The sequence below is a fragment of the Vigna umbellata genome, chromosome 1 (genome assembly GCF_029865625.1).
Source record: "Vigna umbellata cultivar VRB3 chromosome 1, Vumbellata_1.0, whole genome shotgun sequence".
In the NCBI taxonomy this organism is placed as follows: domain Eukaryota; kingdom Viridiplantae; phylum Streptophyta; class Magnoliopsida; order Fabales; family Fabaceae; genus Vigna; species Vigna umbellata.
The window spans coordinates 5,304,092-5,321,890 of NC_142165.1; the positions used below are offsets into that span (position 1 = coordinate 5,304,092).

The 17,799-nt window shown below is 38.4% G+C and overlaps 1 protein-coding gene across 2 annotated transcripts; it reads right to left on the bottom strand.

Moving 5' to 3' along the window:
• Positions 1–1,781: 1,781 nt before the first annotated feature.
• On the bottom strand, positions 1,782–7,163 carry LOC124834692 (U-box domain-containing protein 4-like). Of its 2 annotated transcripts, none has more exons than XM_047309449.2 (4): positions 7,058–7,163; positions 4,940–5,225; positions 2,636–4,618; positions 1,782–2,182 (listed from the first exon to the last, which is right to left on the bottom strand). In XM_047309449.2, exons 2-4 carry the CDS (start codon positions 5,213–5,215, stop codon positions 2,123–2,125), a joined length of 2,319 nt encoding a protein of 772 aa, XP_047165405.2. In that variant the 5' UTR covers positions 5,216–5,225; positions 7,058–7,163; the 3' UTR covers positions 1,782–2,122. The 2 variants fall into 2 exon arrangements, with proteins under 2 accessions (XP_047165405.2, XP_087948352.1); XM_088092226.1 differs by having other exon boundaries at positions 7,026–7,158.
• Positions 7,164–17,799: the final 10,636 nt, after the last annotated feature.

Below are 17,799 nucleotides of genomic sequence, written 5' to 3' on the forward strand. Positions count from 1 at the left end.
CCATAAGATTGATGAGGCCTGTGGTCCAGCATACTAAATTATATCTATGGTTATGGTCCCAATATATTTGAAGGAAGCATGGTCCAAAACTATATTTTCCAATTTCATAGTCATAACTAACTACTTCATTCAAATAGTTAATAAAGGTTGCTGGCAAACTATAAACAAAAAGGTTGGATTAAGAGTACTAGTCAACGACATTACAATCTAATTAATTCTAATCCATCAAACCCTAGCTAAAAAGATTTGACATTCAATGACATAAGAATATGTGACATAAAAGAGGGATAAAGTAAATAATTTTATTAGTTGATAGGAAAATAAATGACTGATATTATGTATAAACATACATAACAAATCATGAACATGTTAAAACTTTAAATCTTAATTTTTTTTATATGAAATTGCTTACTTTATCATCGCTCACTTTAAAAAGGAAGATTAATTTTTATAGATACCCTAATTTCATAAAGCTAAATAAATGTTATTCAATATTAGTTTAGTTTGATGTCTCTTATCAAACCCAATGTCTGTTGATTCTAAGTAACTTGGATAAATATTATAGAATAATTTGCGATAAACTCTAAAACCGAAATAAAAGTCTGCTTTTAAAGTTCTTTCTATTTCTATTTTCAAATTTTTATTTTATTAATAAAAAGGTTTACTATTAGTAATGTTAGGGATGACAAGTTCGACATCGTTTTGAATTAATAATCATATTTTCGAAATATTATTTATTTTAAAGTTTGAAATTTTATTACAGTTTTGTCTTTAAAAACATAAAAGATAAAAAAAATGAATATTTAAATTATGTTTAACCTTAATTTAAATAAGATTATTGAGAATAAAATTATTGAGTATAAGATTATTGAGTATGGTAAAAGTAAGTAAAATAATCCATATAAAGTAAAGTATATCTTCCTCCTTAAAAATGCACTCAAACCCCAGCCAAAAGCTTCAATTTATTACTGCTGAAGAATAAAATTATGAGATTCTCAACTGCGTATTGCAAGCAATATAATCAGTTTAGCATAAGAATGCAACTTATATATCGCTTTAACTGTTGATGCTTATTTTACAACTTCTCTTTCTATTTTATTTCTTAATAAAGTAGTGGTGATTCTTTTCAGAAGGATAAAAAAATAGTGGTGATAACAAGCATAGAAAATATACAAGTTGGATATTAAGTTTTCAAATAGAAAATGAAATGTCAAAACTGGGTTGACAGATCAACTTGTCTTATGATCTCATGTAACTTAATCTGTCATTTGTAAGGATTTTACTTCCTGTACTCCCCACAATTTCTTCTCGCACCCCCTCAAACTTTCAAAATGACTTTATTTCTTTTGGAAAAGTAACATCCCATTACATATTTTGGAAGCTTTCCGAACAAGCTTTTTTTAATTTTCAAAACATTTCTGAAACAATTTTCAGAACATAATTTCCGAAACAAATAATGTTTGAAATAAATTTTCCAGAATAACATTTTTGAAAAAAATTCCAGAATTTATAAAATGCTTTCCAAAATGAGTTTTCCAGAATACTAATACATAAATTTCATTTCGGAAAGATCTTTCCAAAACACATACAATAGTGGTATGTCTGATGCAATGGTTAAGGGTGTTTGAGTCTTTTTCAGTATTGTGGGAGTGCAAGAAGCAACAACCCATTTATAATAGGTTGGTTTGGCAGTCACCAAACTAATCCTTTTTGTCACTTCTAATTAGTTTATGCACTCCAAAAAAAAACAATATTCAAGAGAATGTAATAGACAAAGAATATGAATCTGGTAACAAAAAACAACCAACCACACCAGTATCAATTATTTTTTCTTAAAACGCCTGCTAAGTGCTTTCATCAAAGGCAGAAGACATCTCATTGAAAAAGAGATAGTTAGGACATCGGCAAACAAGCCAAATACAAAAGTTACACTTGCATCAAAGAGAGGTGTGCCACATGAGAGACACAATCAATCCTCCTCATACATACATATTAGCCCCCTCACGCCTTTACAAGCATGTGGAAGAAAAAAATATTATGTGCACAATGGAGCGTATAATCCTACATATTCTGCCAACTGGTTCAAAAACTTTGGATGGCCTACCTGGTTGCAAAATTGAGATCAACCTCTCCCACCACTACCATGTCTTTGGCTTCTAAATTGATTAAGGAGCGCAAGGGCCTAAAAAGTAAAAGAAATCCATCATCTCCATTAGTATCAAATGAAATAAAATAAGATAATTAAATTTTGAAAGAACAATGATATTTTATGTTGGGAATCCAAGTATGAGTCTAAATCTCACATCGATTAGAAATGAAAAATTTGAACGCCATATAAGGGTGAAAACCCATTAATCCATTGTCTTAAGGTTTTGGATTGAGAGTGGTATCATTTTCTTATATGGTTAGGTTCAAGTCTCATTGTTGTTGGGTCTCCCTGGTAAACCCTCTCCCTTGATAAACCTAACACTTTAATACTAGAATTTTTTTAAAATCCTTTGACACTATCCTTCACTCGGTCTTTTTCTTTAGAAATACAAAAGTTAACTTTTGTGAAGACCATTTTATCCGTATAAAGGTTGCCAAATGATGTCAAAGAACCTTTTTCCATTATGAAAAGATAAAGAAGCCATACCTTTTCTTTGGCCCTTGGGGTGCCTGATTGTGATAATGCTACTAAAGGTGGCACAGCTCCTTCTTGGAGCACACTGTTTAAATATCTGTGGTTGTCTGAGCATAGATGTAGAAGAGCCGCTGCAGCATTCTCCTTTCCTCTCACAGAGCCCAACTCAATAACCTCAACCAAAACAGGAATCCCACCTTGATCACCAATGGCTGCTTTCCCTTCTGGTATTGTAGCAAGATTTGCTAAAACAGCCACAGCCTTGTCCACCATTCCAGCTGCTGGGTCCATTAACTCTACAAGGTGTTTCACAGCACCTGCTTGCACAATCCGGTCCTTGTTTTCGTGAAATATGGACAAATTAAACAAGGCAGTGGCAGCATCTTTCTTCCCCCTTGGGGTTCCGTTTCCCAACAAATCAACAAGTGGTCCAATAGCCCCAGACCTCCCTATCCTGATTTTGTTTTCCTCAGTTACTGAGAGGCTGAAAAGAGTGGCAGCTGAATTTTCCTTGGCTTCTGCACTCCCTGTCTTGAGGACATGAATCAAAGGTTCAATTGCACCAGCATTTGCAATAGCAGCCTTGTTGTTATCATTGATTGATAAGTTAAGGAGAGCTGTAACAGAATTTTCCTGGATCATAGAATCAGTTGATTGCAGTAAATCAACTAATAAGCTAATGGCTCCACAATTTGAAATCACAATTCGGTTATCCATATTGTGCTTAGCAAGAAGGCGAAGTTCTGATGTTGCCTCTCTCTTAGCATCAAGAGAATCAATCTTTAACTGCTCCACTAATTTCAGAACCTGGGTTTCAGCAGCAGAAAGATCAGCTCTTGTTTCAATAGTAGACACTACCCTAGGAACAAGCCACTCAGATGATCGTTGCCATATAGTTTGGCTTTGAGACCTTGGCACTGCTAATTGGGAAGAAAACTCAGATTCTCTATGCCGAGTTGGCAAGCGAACAGCATCTTGCCCTGAATTCAATTCCCCAGAAGAAGCATCGCGATTGTGGACTGAACTGGTTGACAGCAGAGTATTGTTGACATCAGAAGTAGTTCTAACATCATTACGAGATTGTTCTGAGCTCAAGGCATTTCTGGATGGTGATGTTAATGATTCACCAAATGAATCGACACTCCCTTCATTTGAGCTGGCAGATCCATCATCTGAACCTGTGTGTGATATTCTTTCAAGATCCACATATGGCTCATGAACCGTGCCATTCAAAGAACCACCTGGAATAGAAGAGGGATGCAATGTTGATGTTTGTTCTTGGTGGGGTTCACCACTAGTTATACCAGGCAAATCCTTGGTCAAACCAGACTCCATAGACACATGAAAGGGAGATGGTTGATTTAAGCTTTTGGACTTAATGGGATCAGGAAGCTTTACATCATGTGTTTCACACCAGTTAGCAATTAATGCTTTTACAGTGTAGTTAGGTATTAGATTGGTGTGGACAAGAGTCTGGCGTGTCTTTGGACAGACAGTAAGACCTACGTCAATCCAGTTCTTGATGAAAGCCCGCTCATATGTTTGACCAGATGCCACAATGACCGGATCCGTCATCAATTCCAAAGACAGAGGACAGCAAAAATCAGCAGGTACTGACACTGGGATAGAACTCTGAGCTTGCTTAAGCATAACAATATGCTCATGCATTCGATTTACAATTGAGATCATTTTATCAACATATTCAACTTCTGAAGTGTTTTCAATTTGTTCAGCCTTCTCCTTCAGCTTGTCAAGGGCTACAGCCTCAATCAGGACCTCTTGATTAGACCTTAGACCCAGGTTGTCAGCAATGTTTTCCAGGACCTCTAAACTTGATACTAAACCTTCCTGTTGTTCCATAATAGCTTTTTTAATGGCTGATGATATTTCATTTCCCAAATTATCAGGGAGAACTTGCTGTGAAACCTCCAGCTGTTGTAAAATGCTTAGACCCAATGCCTGAATTGTTGATATTATGGCATCAACTTGATTAACCTAGAGATTAGAAAAGAGGAAAGCATGTTAATATACAATAGTTAACCCAAATAACATCTGTGATATGCAGGCCTGAAAAAAAAAAAAACTTGTACATAATATACTTCTATACCAGATGGAAATCCCATGTTAAATAAATATACTTCTAACCTCAGCACATCTCGTACAAGGATAATGATATGTAGTTAGACTCAATAAAAACTAGAACTTGGGTGAACATCTAGTACAAAGCAGAGCTTTGTCTAGGCACTGAGTGAAACGGCATAAAGAATAATGGAGGGGAAACCCTTGATTATAATATAGAGACATAACGAAACTTACAAAGTAAAATTTGCTAGATAACGGATGCCAGTTCAGAATAAGCTCTGTCAACTCATCAACTGCCAGACCAAGTTCCTCAAATAGTTTCCTATGTACTTCATTAGAAGCTATATCTGAAAAAACATTAGTATCAACAATAGGCTTCAACAGCTTAAGCATCTTCTCTGCCTTTTGGTAACATTTTGATACAGGTACTAACTTCATCTTTTCAGAAAATGATAAATGCAAAAATGAGGATATTGCATCAGATAGGACCTTCAATAAAGATATCTCCATAATACCTGCACTATTAACAGAAAAATTGTTCAGTTGTATTACATTAGGAGACCAGACACTGGAAAAAAGAAAAAAATAAATAAAAAAACTTAATTTCTCATTTGAAAATGAACAAGCCAAGGAGAAAGGTCTCTCATCCAAGGTATCCCCTTTCTATGACAGATCTAATACTAAGTTACCAGTTGATACAAAAAAGAATGCAACCCCCTTCTATTCTATCTACACTGTTTAAGTTAAATCTATGTCTTTCCATCCTCTTTAATTAACTGACTAACTAATTGGCCTGGCCATTTATTGTAACTAATTTGAAATTATTAGTATTTGAAATCTTTAACGTATGTAAATTTGAATGGACAACAATTTAACAGCTCCGGCAATTAAATTATATAGGATAACATCAGATTTGAGGAAACTCTAAGACCTAACATAATAACAAACTGACAAGCCTTTAACACTAGAGAACTGTATTAGCGAACTGATTGTGTGAAGACCTAATCATGTGTTATTGGACTCTACATGACCTAATGATGCAATTACATGTAAATTTAGAAAAACAATTTTAGAAGAGGAAAAATCAAATTGCGGCAAAGGCAGGGAAAGAAGTGTTATTAGAGAGTAAAATTAATCAGTATGGAACCATTAGAACATTACAAATAGAGTCTAAATAGCCAATGAAAAGATGAAAGAAATTCAATGAAAATGAGAATCAATGCATAAGATTGCCACTCTAAAAGATTGCAAATTGTAGTGTTGATCAAATGGACCATTGGGTTTTACAAAACACAGATAATTAAATAATTTATAATGCATTTTCCCACCATGAAGTATTTCACTCTTGTGCACATGAAGCAAATGTCTGTTATCATTGGGAAACAATAGAACTTGAAATGCTAGCTAAGTTAAGCTAAAAGTACATTAGGATGAACTTAACACAATTCCAATAATAATATTAACAAAATCTTTTTCCCACACTAATGATATGGATAAAACAACAACATTGTGTTCTTTGAAAATCTAATTAGATCCCTATCGTTATTAACGGTTTCTCTTTATAGTATTCCTTGTTTTTTTTTTCTCTTCTTTTATTCATTAGATTATCACCCATGGCTCTATCAACTAAACATTTCATCATTGGGGCATTTATTGGTCTTCTCCAACAAATGACTAAATCAGATATGGCAAGATCGTAATCTTTTCCTTAGCAAGTGCTATATCACATTTTTTTTTATCTTGTCTACATCATCTGTTGTCATAAAATCTCAAAAAAGTTGTATGCTAACAATTGATTAGGCAACACAGCCAACCTCTTGTACTAAGGCAAGACACATGCTATGTAACACTCGTCAACAACCAAGCACAACATATGCAAAGTTAGGCTCAATTCAACTCAATCGGAGGAAGAAAAAAAGGCATGCAAACACAGCTTCACTCCAAATTACTGATAACCAGAGTAGTTTACTTGAGCTCAAGTACAGTGCAGTTGGGAATATAAAACCAGTCAAAAGTTCTGAGTTTCAAGCAGAAAAAAAAAATCATTGCACAACAGTGAACCAAACCAAGCAAGACCAACCAATTTCCAGAATAAAAAATGAATAAAATGCTACAGGAAAGGAGCAACCAATAACCAACACAAAGCAAACGCAGCAACATATGGTCGAAGAGCACAATTAGAAACTCAACACAAGCACTAACCATTTTGGTAAAAATGCAACCTTTTGTCCGAATGAAAGCACAAACTGGCGAAATAAGGTGCCAAACTCAAAATCATATATAAAAAATAACATTGAGAGTTAAGAAACATGGGTTTTACCAAAAAAAAAAGGAGATTGAGAGGAGAAGTACTATAAGGAAAATAGTTCCCAGTTGAAAGTGACAGAAGGAGAAGAATTGGTTGACAGCACCGCAGAAATGCGCTCTCCGGCTACCGTTGGAATGGGAGGAGCTGGGATGGGCAGTGGTGGTGCTAAAATAAATGTAGAGAATTTTGGGGAATTTGTATTCTTCTAAGCTACGCTTGGACTTGTAGGAATAAAACGTGTGAAAAGTCACCTATTATAGTTATGAAGATAAGAACATGTTTGCATTATATCTTCCAAGGAACTTCTATGATTAAAAATAAAAATTTGCATATTAATTTTTTTATATATAAATTTATTTATAAAAATTATGTAATTTTTCAAACTTTTATATATATATATATATATATATATATATATATCTTAAATTGTACATAAATTAATTTTAATTCATTAAAAATACTTTCGTATAAAGGAATTTAAAAAATAAAACTGTGTTTAAAAATAAAAATCAGATTTTGAATTTTCTTTTGATGGAACAGTGAGGTATTTGAATTTTAGTATTACTTAACTAATATTTAGTAATGGTCAGAGTTGTTACATTTGAATATTAGTTTTTTCTTGAACCAGAACAACTTTAAAACTTGTACATTTCTTCTAAGAGATTTCCTATGTACTTGTTATGACCAGCAATTGCTCAAGAGCGTGTGTAAGAATTATATATATTAATTTTATCTTTTAAGCAATTGTTATTTTAAACTAAAATAATTATTTTATCACTTTATCTTTTTAATAAATACTTCTTTAAATTTAAATATGTTTAATAATTAATTATATAATGATAAAAATTATACAAATTATTAATTTTTGTAACATCCCAAATTACAGTAATTACCATAATCAGAATTAATTACATTAAAACAGTAAAACAGTGCAGTCTTTACAATAATGGATCAAGGTTCAAAAGCCGAACAGCTTGGATACAAAATAACAAGCGCTAAACAGAAACAGGGATAAACTGGAACGAACGGTTTTACAAAATATTTAACCGAACGTCAAAACTGAAACTAACATTTACAACCCTAATCTAAACAAGCGCTCTAGGGCTCGGCCTTGACTTCCACCTCGACAAGATTTTCTTCTTCAATGACGTCCTCCAGAGTGGCCTCGCCTTCTGCTCACATCCACACGGATGATCATTGCAAGACAGGACGAACGTACATAGACAGTTTGACAACACAAGGAAAAACGAAAGGGTAAGTTTATATAATTTAATTCATACAATCAACATATTCATCCAACATTACAATCCACATATACAGCATGTAACTTAACGAAAGATAACATAGAAATATATATATATATATATATATATATATATACTAGACCAACCGTCCGGACTGTATGAATCTGTGTAGTTACAAGCGTCCTTGCACCCGAGTGATGTAGTAACTGGGATACACCAAACAGCTGCCACTCGAGGTTAGTCCGTTCTTATGTCGCCCATGTTAACTTATGGACTAAGGACCTCCTGCCGTTCCCACACATGACTACCCTCTTCTACATGAAGATGAGTATCACGGAACATCAGGATGGACAGCGAGTCTTAACTTATCCACAGTCATACTTTACCAATCCAATATTTAATATATATGAGACGTTCCTCCCTGGAACGCTCGTCCAAAATCCAATATCATAATATCGATCCATATAGTATTCACACTTTAAGTTATCATCATTATCATTTACATCTTTAGATTGAAGTGCATAAAATGACGAACGTTCAGTCCTCTGAAGAATTAGGACGAACGTCCAGATAAGATACTGGATAAACAGGGAATATATATAACGAACGTAATTTTCTGTTTGGTTAGTGAAATGAACTGACTCAATTGGAAGTATACTGGTACTTAGAAAATTTTCGTGATAAAGACTTGGACCAGATATAATGTAAAAAGGAGGGTCAAGAATACTTAGAATTATTTTTTGTAGAATTGTGCATATGGAAACCGATGCCAGTAATTGACGAACGTAAGAAAATGAATATTTAGCAATTGAACGAACGCTAATTTATCCAAGTGATTATTCAATAATACGAGCGCTTGATATGAGACCAAGCACCAATTATGACGAACGCTTGGTATAAGACCGAGCGCTATTTAGAACGAACGCTTGGTATAAGACTGGGCGCTATTTAGAACGAATGCTTGGTATAAGACCGAGCGCTATTTAGAACGAATGCTTGGTGTCAACACCCAATTTCGTCCGGTTAACTAAATAATATGGGTCTTTCTTTTTTATTGTATTTTATTTTATTTTATGTTTTTTTATGATTTTAATTCTGTTTTTATTATTATTTTATTTCGTATTTTTTTTATTATTATTTTATTTCGTGTTTTTTTTTATTATTTCATTTGATTTTCAGTATTTTAAAAGAAAAAAAAGAAGCAAGAGAGATCCCTTTTTGGCTCTCCACCACTCCTCTGCTCCTGGGACCCGTAACGACCCTAACCACATTTTCCCTTTCACTCCATCACGTTTTCTAACACCACCATCATTCACACACACCCGTAACCACCCCTCTGCTATACACACACCCGTAACCACCTCTCTGCTCTACACACACCCGTAACCACCCCAACCTTCATCCTCATTCCCTCACCCCATGACCATCATCATTCACCTATGGCCAAACACCCATCCTCCATACTCACACTCACAGCCCATATCCATCACATCATCCTTATTACCTCACGGATCATTTTTTTGATCTTTTTTCTCCTTCATTTATCATCACTCACGGCTGCTGGAAATTCCCCAACCATGGCCTAATTTCAAACTCCTCTCTACCCTTCCCCATACTCTGTCAACACCGAAAGAACCCCTTATCACCTCCAATCCCATTATCATCATCAGCCTTGACTTCTAATACCAAAATCCCCCAAATACCTTTTTCCTGCAAAGAAAAGAGAATCAATCCAAGCACTCAATCAATACACAGAGCAGAATGGACCCATATGCGCACAACACACAATAATTGTTCCCAATCCAGTAGACAAAATATCAAACAATACTGAACCAATCAATAATTGATAAAAAGGAGGGGAAGAAGGAATGATGCCGCGACGGCCTGCGGTGGTTGACCTCACTGAGGGTGGCATCGAGGGGCGAGAGTCTCTCTCTCGCACGCGAAGAGGCGGAGAAGAGAAGGAGTTGGCGGAGCGGAACTTGGGCCGACACGGGTTCTGGCGGTGCGCGTGATTACTGGCGACGCCACGAAGGAGGTTCGCGGTGGTCTGATCGAAGGAGGCGACCCATGTGCATGCGCGACGAAGGCGAACCCCTCCCTGGGTCGTCGTTTTCGAAGAGGGACGAGAGAGAGGCAATGGCGCCGCGGTTGGAGACGTTCCGGTGGCGTTTGGGGTTGTCGCCGACGCCAAGACTGGAAGAGGTGGTGGCGCAGTGGCTGGTTTCGGTGGAAGCGTTGGTCGGCGATGAATGGGAGCGTTTTTCTCTCATGCGCGAAGAGAAGAAGAAGTGGAACCTGGTGTTGTGGCCGGCGATGGTTCCAGTGGCGGGTGTCGTCGTTGACGACACCGCGAACCGCGGCTAGCGGTGGCCGGTTTGTGTGGAGGCTGAGTCATGGCCGTGGGTGGCAGAGATGAGCGTCTCTGTTTTCTGTCTTTCAGAGGAGAAGACCCTGGGTCTTGGTGCTGCTCTCACAAATGAGATGAAGTTGGAGGAACCCCTAATGGGTTTCTGATTAGGGTTAAGAGGCCTTGGGCCTGGTGTGGGTTGCTTCCTTTTACTCCCTGCCACACGCGCAACTCCATTCGCACCCCCCTGCCATATGGGCTGAAACCCATTCTGTTTCTGCAAGTAAAAAGAATTGGACCTGGACACTGGATACACCTCCATTTTCATCTTTACACCTTGGCAGATTCAAAGTTGGAGAAAAAGGACTTTGACCCAAACCAGAGGACCTCAACTTTACTCCGCACCTCTGGTTTTTGATCTCTACACCCCTAGTTTTGTTGGGCTGTTTCTCTTGCTTCATTTTTATGCTTTTGTTTTTATTAGTATTTGTTTGGTTATTAGTTTTTACTGTATGTAACCCCTTGTATGATAACCCCACTCCTAGATCTTGTCTTTTATTTTTATCAAATAAAAGTATTTTGAAAAGGTTTAAGCACACGTGCGACCGCTCGCGTAGGCCTTGTGCTGAAAATCTTTTCCTTTTCTTTTACAAAAGTTAAAAATCAAATAAAAATATTTTGAAAAGGTTTAAGCACACGTGCGACCGCTCGCGTAGGCCTTGTGCTGAAAATCTTTTCCTTTTCTTTTACAAAAAGTTAAAAATCAAATAAAAATATTTTGAAAAGGTTTAAGCACACGTGCGACCGCTCGCGTAGGCCTTGTGCTGAAAATCTTTTCCTTTTCTTTTACAAAAGTTAAAAATCAAATAAAAATATTTTGAAAAGGTTTAAGCACACGTGTGACCGCTCGCGTCGTCCTTGTGCTAAAAACCTTTTCTTTTTCTTAAATAAAAATTACAAAAATATGTTTTAAAGGTTGAACACTCGTGTGATCGCTCGCATCGTCCTAGTGTTCAATACCTTTCTCTCTTATTTACGTATTATTAAACGAGGGTATGAGTGCTCGTGCGATCGTCCGCATCAGCCTAGCACTCAATACTCTCAGGTCTTATCTAAATAATTAAATAATGATATAAGTACTCGTGCGATCGTCCGCATCAGCCTAGTACTTAATATCTTCAATCTAAAAAATTAAATAATGGTATGAGTGCTCGTGCGATCATCCGCATCAGCCTAGCACTCAATACTTTTAAGTCTTCCTAAATAAGTAGATAACGGTATGAGTGCTCGTGTGATCGTTCGCATCGGCCTAGTGCTTAATATCGTTATCTCTCTTTTCAAAAATAATTAAAAATATTTAAATATCATTTTAAAGGTATGAGTACTCGTGCGACCGTTCGCGTCAGCCTAGTACTCATTACTTTCTCGAAAATATTAAAAACATAAAAATCTCCAAAAATTAAAAACATATGCTTTTCCAAACAACAAACAATCTTTTAGCTAGAACTACGTAACCCTGATTTCTCATTTTGAATGAGAATACGTAGGAGCAAGGTCAATCCTTGTCGGGCCCAAAAAACTAAAAAAAATATGTTTTGTTTATTTAGAATTTTATTTTAGGGGATAATTAAACATTTTGAAAAACCACATCATATTCGTGCATTTAGTTAAAGGTACTGCCTTAGGGCAGGCGTTGTGGGGTGCTAACACCTTCCCCACGCGTAACCGACTCCCGAACCCAATCTTTGGTTTTCGTGGACCGTGCTTTATCGTTTTGAGGTTTTTCCATAGTTTTCCATAATAAACTATGGTGGCGACTCCAAATCTCTTTTTAAAACCCGTTTCTTTTTTGGATCGTCGTCCCGTCGCGATTCCGGTTGCGACAGATGGCGACTTCACTGGGGACTGCTAGAGAGTCGAGCCATTTAATTAGATGCGCGAATTCGATGTGGTTTTGCTTTGTGTTTTTCTTTCCCTTTTTTCTATTTTATGCTTGATATTTGGAATAACTGCAATAACTGTTGAATATTGAACCCTAGGGTAGAAACCATGTTTATATCTGCCTGGGAATTTTTCTGGTTGTTTTGCAGGTGAGGGTTTGGGTATGCATTGGATTCTCCCTTCACACACGCACTTTCGGCATATCATGAGTGGGGCCCTATACCCGGGTCTGAGCGTAGCTTAGAATTAGAGGAGTTGTGTAGCGGTGTCACTCTGGGATGTACTTCCTGTTTGGCTATCGTGAGAACTCCAGCTAGAGTCTGTTCTCTTCATATGTGTTTCCGCACCTAGTTGATTACTCGACTGTTGTGGAAATGCTATGAAGTGGGCCATAGCTCTAGTGACCGTTGATCTTTAGGTTCAGGTAACCATCCTTGTGAGATTCCATATACTTGACCTTCAATCTGAAGCGCTGAACCTTTATTAGGGCACAAAGGGAGATGTGTGCAGTCTTATAACCCTCATTTTTGCTTAATAAAATCCAACACCTTGTACATATCACTATGTCTTTTGATACTTTTCTTTCTTTCTTTATTTTCTTTCTTTTTCTCATGCATTTTTATGGTCTTGTCACTGGTTCTAGTCAGAAAATTATAAATTTGTGACTAAGCCTTTGAGATAAAATGGAAATTAACATGAGATCTGAAGTCAAGGGGGGTTCAAGTTCAGACAGTTTAAAGGAAAGGTTAGCCATTGAGGTAAGGGAGGGTAATATGGATGGCCTGAGAGAACTGCTGAAGAAAATGGAGACAACCCAAAAGGATGCATTCAGGAAGGAGTATGGGAATTTGTTGAGCCTGTTAGAGGTGGAAGTTCAAACACCGGCCATTACTCTTTTAGCCCAGTCTTATGAACCACCATTGAGGTGCTTCACTTTCCAAGATTTCCAACTAGTGCCACCAGTGGAAGAATTCGAGCAAGTCTTAAATTTGGAAAAAAAAAAACTCCATACAACTACTTTGAGCAGTATATCCTTGTCTTGCAGTGAGCGAGGATCAGGAAAATACACCTAATGAAGTTGGAAAGCGAGTTCAATCAAGGGCAAAGTGAGGGGCCTTCCTCAAAGATACTTATAGGAATACCTACATCATTTGGCTTAAGAGGAAAATTGGGAAATGTTTACGAATGTATTAGCTCTTCTCCTCTATGGTGTCACGCTTTCTCCTAAATGTCAAGAACCTCGTCGACTATGCCGCTATGAATGCATTCGTGGGATACGAAGAGCGCTGTGAGAATCCAGTCGCTACCATCTTGGCTGAAGTTCATGGGACCCTTAATCATTGTTATGAGTTGAAGGGAGGGAAAGTGTTATGTTGTGTTCATCTCCCGTGTGACTGAGGACGCCTTAAAGGCCACCTGTCCCATGTTTGAGCTATGGCAGTATAAACCAAATGTGAAAGGGGCAAATGAATGGGCGCAACTTTGTACAAGTTTAAACAAAGAACAATTTAAATGGTCTGTCCCTTGGCAGCATAGATCGCAAATTATATATCATTTGCAGGAGCTAAAAATGAGCTTGGAAGAGTATCCAACAAAATTATAGAGATGAATCAACAAGGCACGCAGAAACGCTCGTCACACATGCAGAAACGCTTGGCGCAAGGGTGACGCCAAGTGAACGTTCGTCCAGCTCTCAAAAGACAACGCTCGTCCTGAAGCAGAAGAGGACGCTCGTTTTGAAGGAGACGTTCGTCCAGATGACGTGAGAAGAGGACGTTCGTCCAGGACTCTTAGAGAGGACGATCGTCGAGGTAGAAATGGACGCTCGTCACATAGCGAGCGCACACAAGTATCGCGTACGCTCGTTGATAGAGAACGAACGGCAGAAGAAGCACAGGACGCTCGTCGCAAGAATGGCCGCTCGACCAGACCTCTCGCACAAGTGGACGCTCGTCCTAGACGCTCGTCCAGACATCCAACGCTCGCACATGGACGCTCGCCGAACACAGCGCTCGTCCAGAAGAGGACGTTCGTCCACATTCGTCTGCACGTTCGTCCAGAAATGGGACGCTCGTCCAGGAACGCTCGTCCAGTCGGGGAAGAGGACGCTCGTTGCAGGCCGCTCGTCCAGAACGCTCGTACAAGTGGACGCTCGTCCAGAATCCAGTCGCTCGTTCAGAATTGAGACGTTCGTCCATTGGGACGCTCGTCCACGTTGGTCCAGCAGAAGCACGTTAGTCCAGCAAGAGGACGCTCGTTGCAGGCCGCTCGTCCAGAACGCTCGTACAAGTGGACGCTCGTCCAGAATCCAGTCGCTCGTTCAGAATTGAGACGTTCGTCCATTGGGACGCTCGTCCACGTTGGTCCAGCAGAAGCACGTTAGTCCAGCAAGTGGACGCTCGTCACCAAGAGAATGCTCGTCCAGCGCTCGTCCAACGCTCGTCCAAGGACGCTCGTCCAGAATTGGGTCGCTCGTCCAGAATCCAGTCGCTCGTTCAGAATTGAGACGTTCGTCCATTGGGACGCTCGTCCACGTTGGTCCAGCAGAAGCACGTTAGTCCAGCAAGTGGACGCTCGTCACCAAGAGAATGCTCGTCCAGCGCTCGTCCAACGCTCGTCCAAGGACGCTCGTCCAGAATTGAGTCGCTCGTCCAGAAAATTGGACGCTCGTCCAGAATTGTATCGCTCGTCCAGAAAATTGGACGCTCGTCCAGAATTGGGCCGCTTGTCCAGAGAAAGAAATTGAGTGATATAAAGAAACTGATAAGAGAAATGAAGAATGTGATGGCTAAAGCCTGAGGTGGTTGACCAAGACTTCCTGTGTCTCACGTTTTGGGAACTTCTGAATGATGAACCGCCTTATGGACTCCGTTTCGTGTTAATTTCCAAATTATACCAAGGCAAAATTTTCACAGCTTTATAATTTCCGACTAGAGTATTTAAACTACATTGTCTCTTCTTTCTTTTTCATTTTCATTTTCATTTTCTTAAATTGTTTCATCTAAAAAAAATAATATACCTAAACATCCAAGATACCCTAAAGGACTTGAACCAGTTAATAAATCTTGGAGAACCAAGGAGAAATTCAAGATGGGATGAAAGTCGATATCCAACAACTGAAGGGATAAGTGAGCCAAATCCTAGAGGCTCTGAATGCCTTACAAAGCCCTGAAGATTCGTGTGCACCACGACTACAATACAGAGTTCGAGAGGCCTAAATTTTCTCCTCATATGGTCTTCCCCTACATTACACTTCACCCTTGGGAGAGGAATTGAGGCATGTTCACACTTAAAAGGCAGAAAATACCGTAGTTGAAGGAAGAAACAAGCTTGGGGCAACCACTTTCATGGTCCCCTAGGAGATGATTCAGCCACGCCTTGTGAGCAAGATAATGACGAAGCAACCCGAGTTGAAATCTTTCCCTCATTGTTGTTGCACCAGTGGATGTTGATGCTGACAAGCTTAAATTTGAAATACTGGAAAAAGGATAAGAGTCATGGAAGGGGGAGGAAGCTCTAAGTTTGCAAATGTTGCAGGGTTATGCTTAGTCTCATATGATATGCTGATACCTCCCAAATTTTAAATTACCCGGAGGCACCACTTGTCCAAGAGCCATCTCATGATGTACAGAAAGAAAATGGTTGTGCGTTCCTATGATGAAAAGTGGTCAATTCGTTTTTCTAAGGTAGATTAGCTGGCATGACACCAAACTGGGGCACTCATCTTGAATCTTCGTGCATCCGGTCTTGGGGAGATTTGGTGGATGCTCTCTTGAGGTAGTACAAATACCACATGGACGGGACATCTCATTGATTGCAACCACGAAGCATGGTGAAGAAGGAGTATGAATTATACAAAGGATACGCCCAAAGGTGGAAAGAGATTGTTGCTCAAGGAAAGTCTCTTATGAGTGATAACGAGATGGTTGACACATTCCTAAATACTCTGCAATCACCCTTCTGTGAGACCATGATGAGCAGTGTTTCCCTAAACTTCTCAAACTTGGTGATAATTCAAGAAAGAATTGAAATTGGTGTGAAGACTGAAAAGATCGCACAAGGTTCTACTATGACAACAAATGTGAACAAGTTTGGTCTAAGCCTGGGATAAGGAGAGAAGAAAGAGCTCAATCACATCCCACTGCTCAAATACCATTGGCCTACCCTTTGAAACTGCTCTGAGAGAAAAATGGACTCGACCCAAACTCAATTTCCCACCAAACTGTTAGGCAAACATGCTGATCAAGACAAAGGGCTTATGAGTTTCACTCCTAACCTTCTGACTTATGCAACATTTCTTCCAAGTCTTCTGCATAAAAAGCTTGGTCTTTACTTGTTACATGAAGCCTGTAAAGCCTCATTTCCACAAGACTCGTGATGCATCATATACAAAAGGTGATTATCATGAAGGGGCTATCGGTCATTCCACCAAAAGTGCTGGTGGTTCAAGCGCAAAGGCAAACTTTGATTCATTCAAGATGATTAAAGTATGAAGAAAGTCAACTAGACACTAAGGCAAGGCTTGTGAATGCCTCTACAAATGCCATGAAGAAATGAAGTGGGCTTTAAGACCACATAAGAAAGCATAAGTCATTGTACAAGTAAATTTGATGTTGTGAAGTGTCTTGCTACCAGGGAAGTATGCGTTTTGATATCGCACTGTCATCCATGACTTGCAATGCAAACACTCACTACAGGGTTTCTCCAAGTAGTGCTGGAAATCGAGTCCTGAAAGGGTATCGTGAAAAAAAAAAAACAAAACAAAATTGAAAAGAAAATGAAATAAAGTCAATCTTGAGTCACTTATCTTTTTTGCAAATCGTCAAACTTTTGTTTTTCGAAAATAGAAAAGAGCAAAAAAAAAAAAGAGAAAAATGATGAATAATCAAAAGGAAAATTGGGATGTCAAGTTTTTCTAAGGTCAAGTGTTTAATCAAAAATAACAATTTGACGCTTTCTCCCGAGACGTTTGTGCGCATTTTGCTTGAAAACCTTCACCCTTCACTGTTCCAAAATAAAGGATGTTCCCCAACAAACACTATCACTGCCCTTAGTAATGATGTAAGCCTTTACACTGGGGCAGATTGGCCTGGCCAAAATTTTCCTTGCTTGCGCTAGTAGGGTTATCCCTGAACCCATTGAGACAAATAAAAGAATTTTCAAAAGGAGAATAAGTCCACTAGATTGAAAACCCAAAAGGGCGGTCTAGAAAGAAAAGGAAAAGGAAAAATCACTCATGTTGAGGTCATCT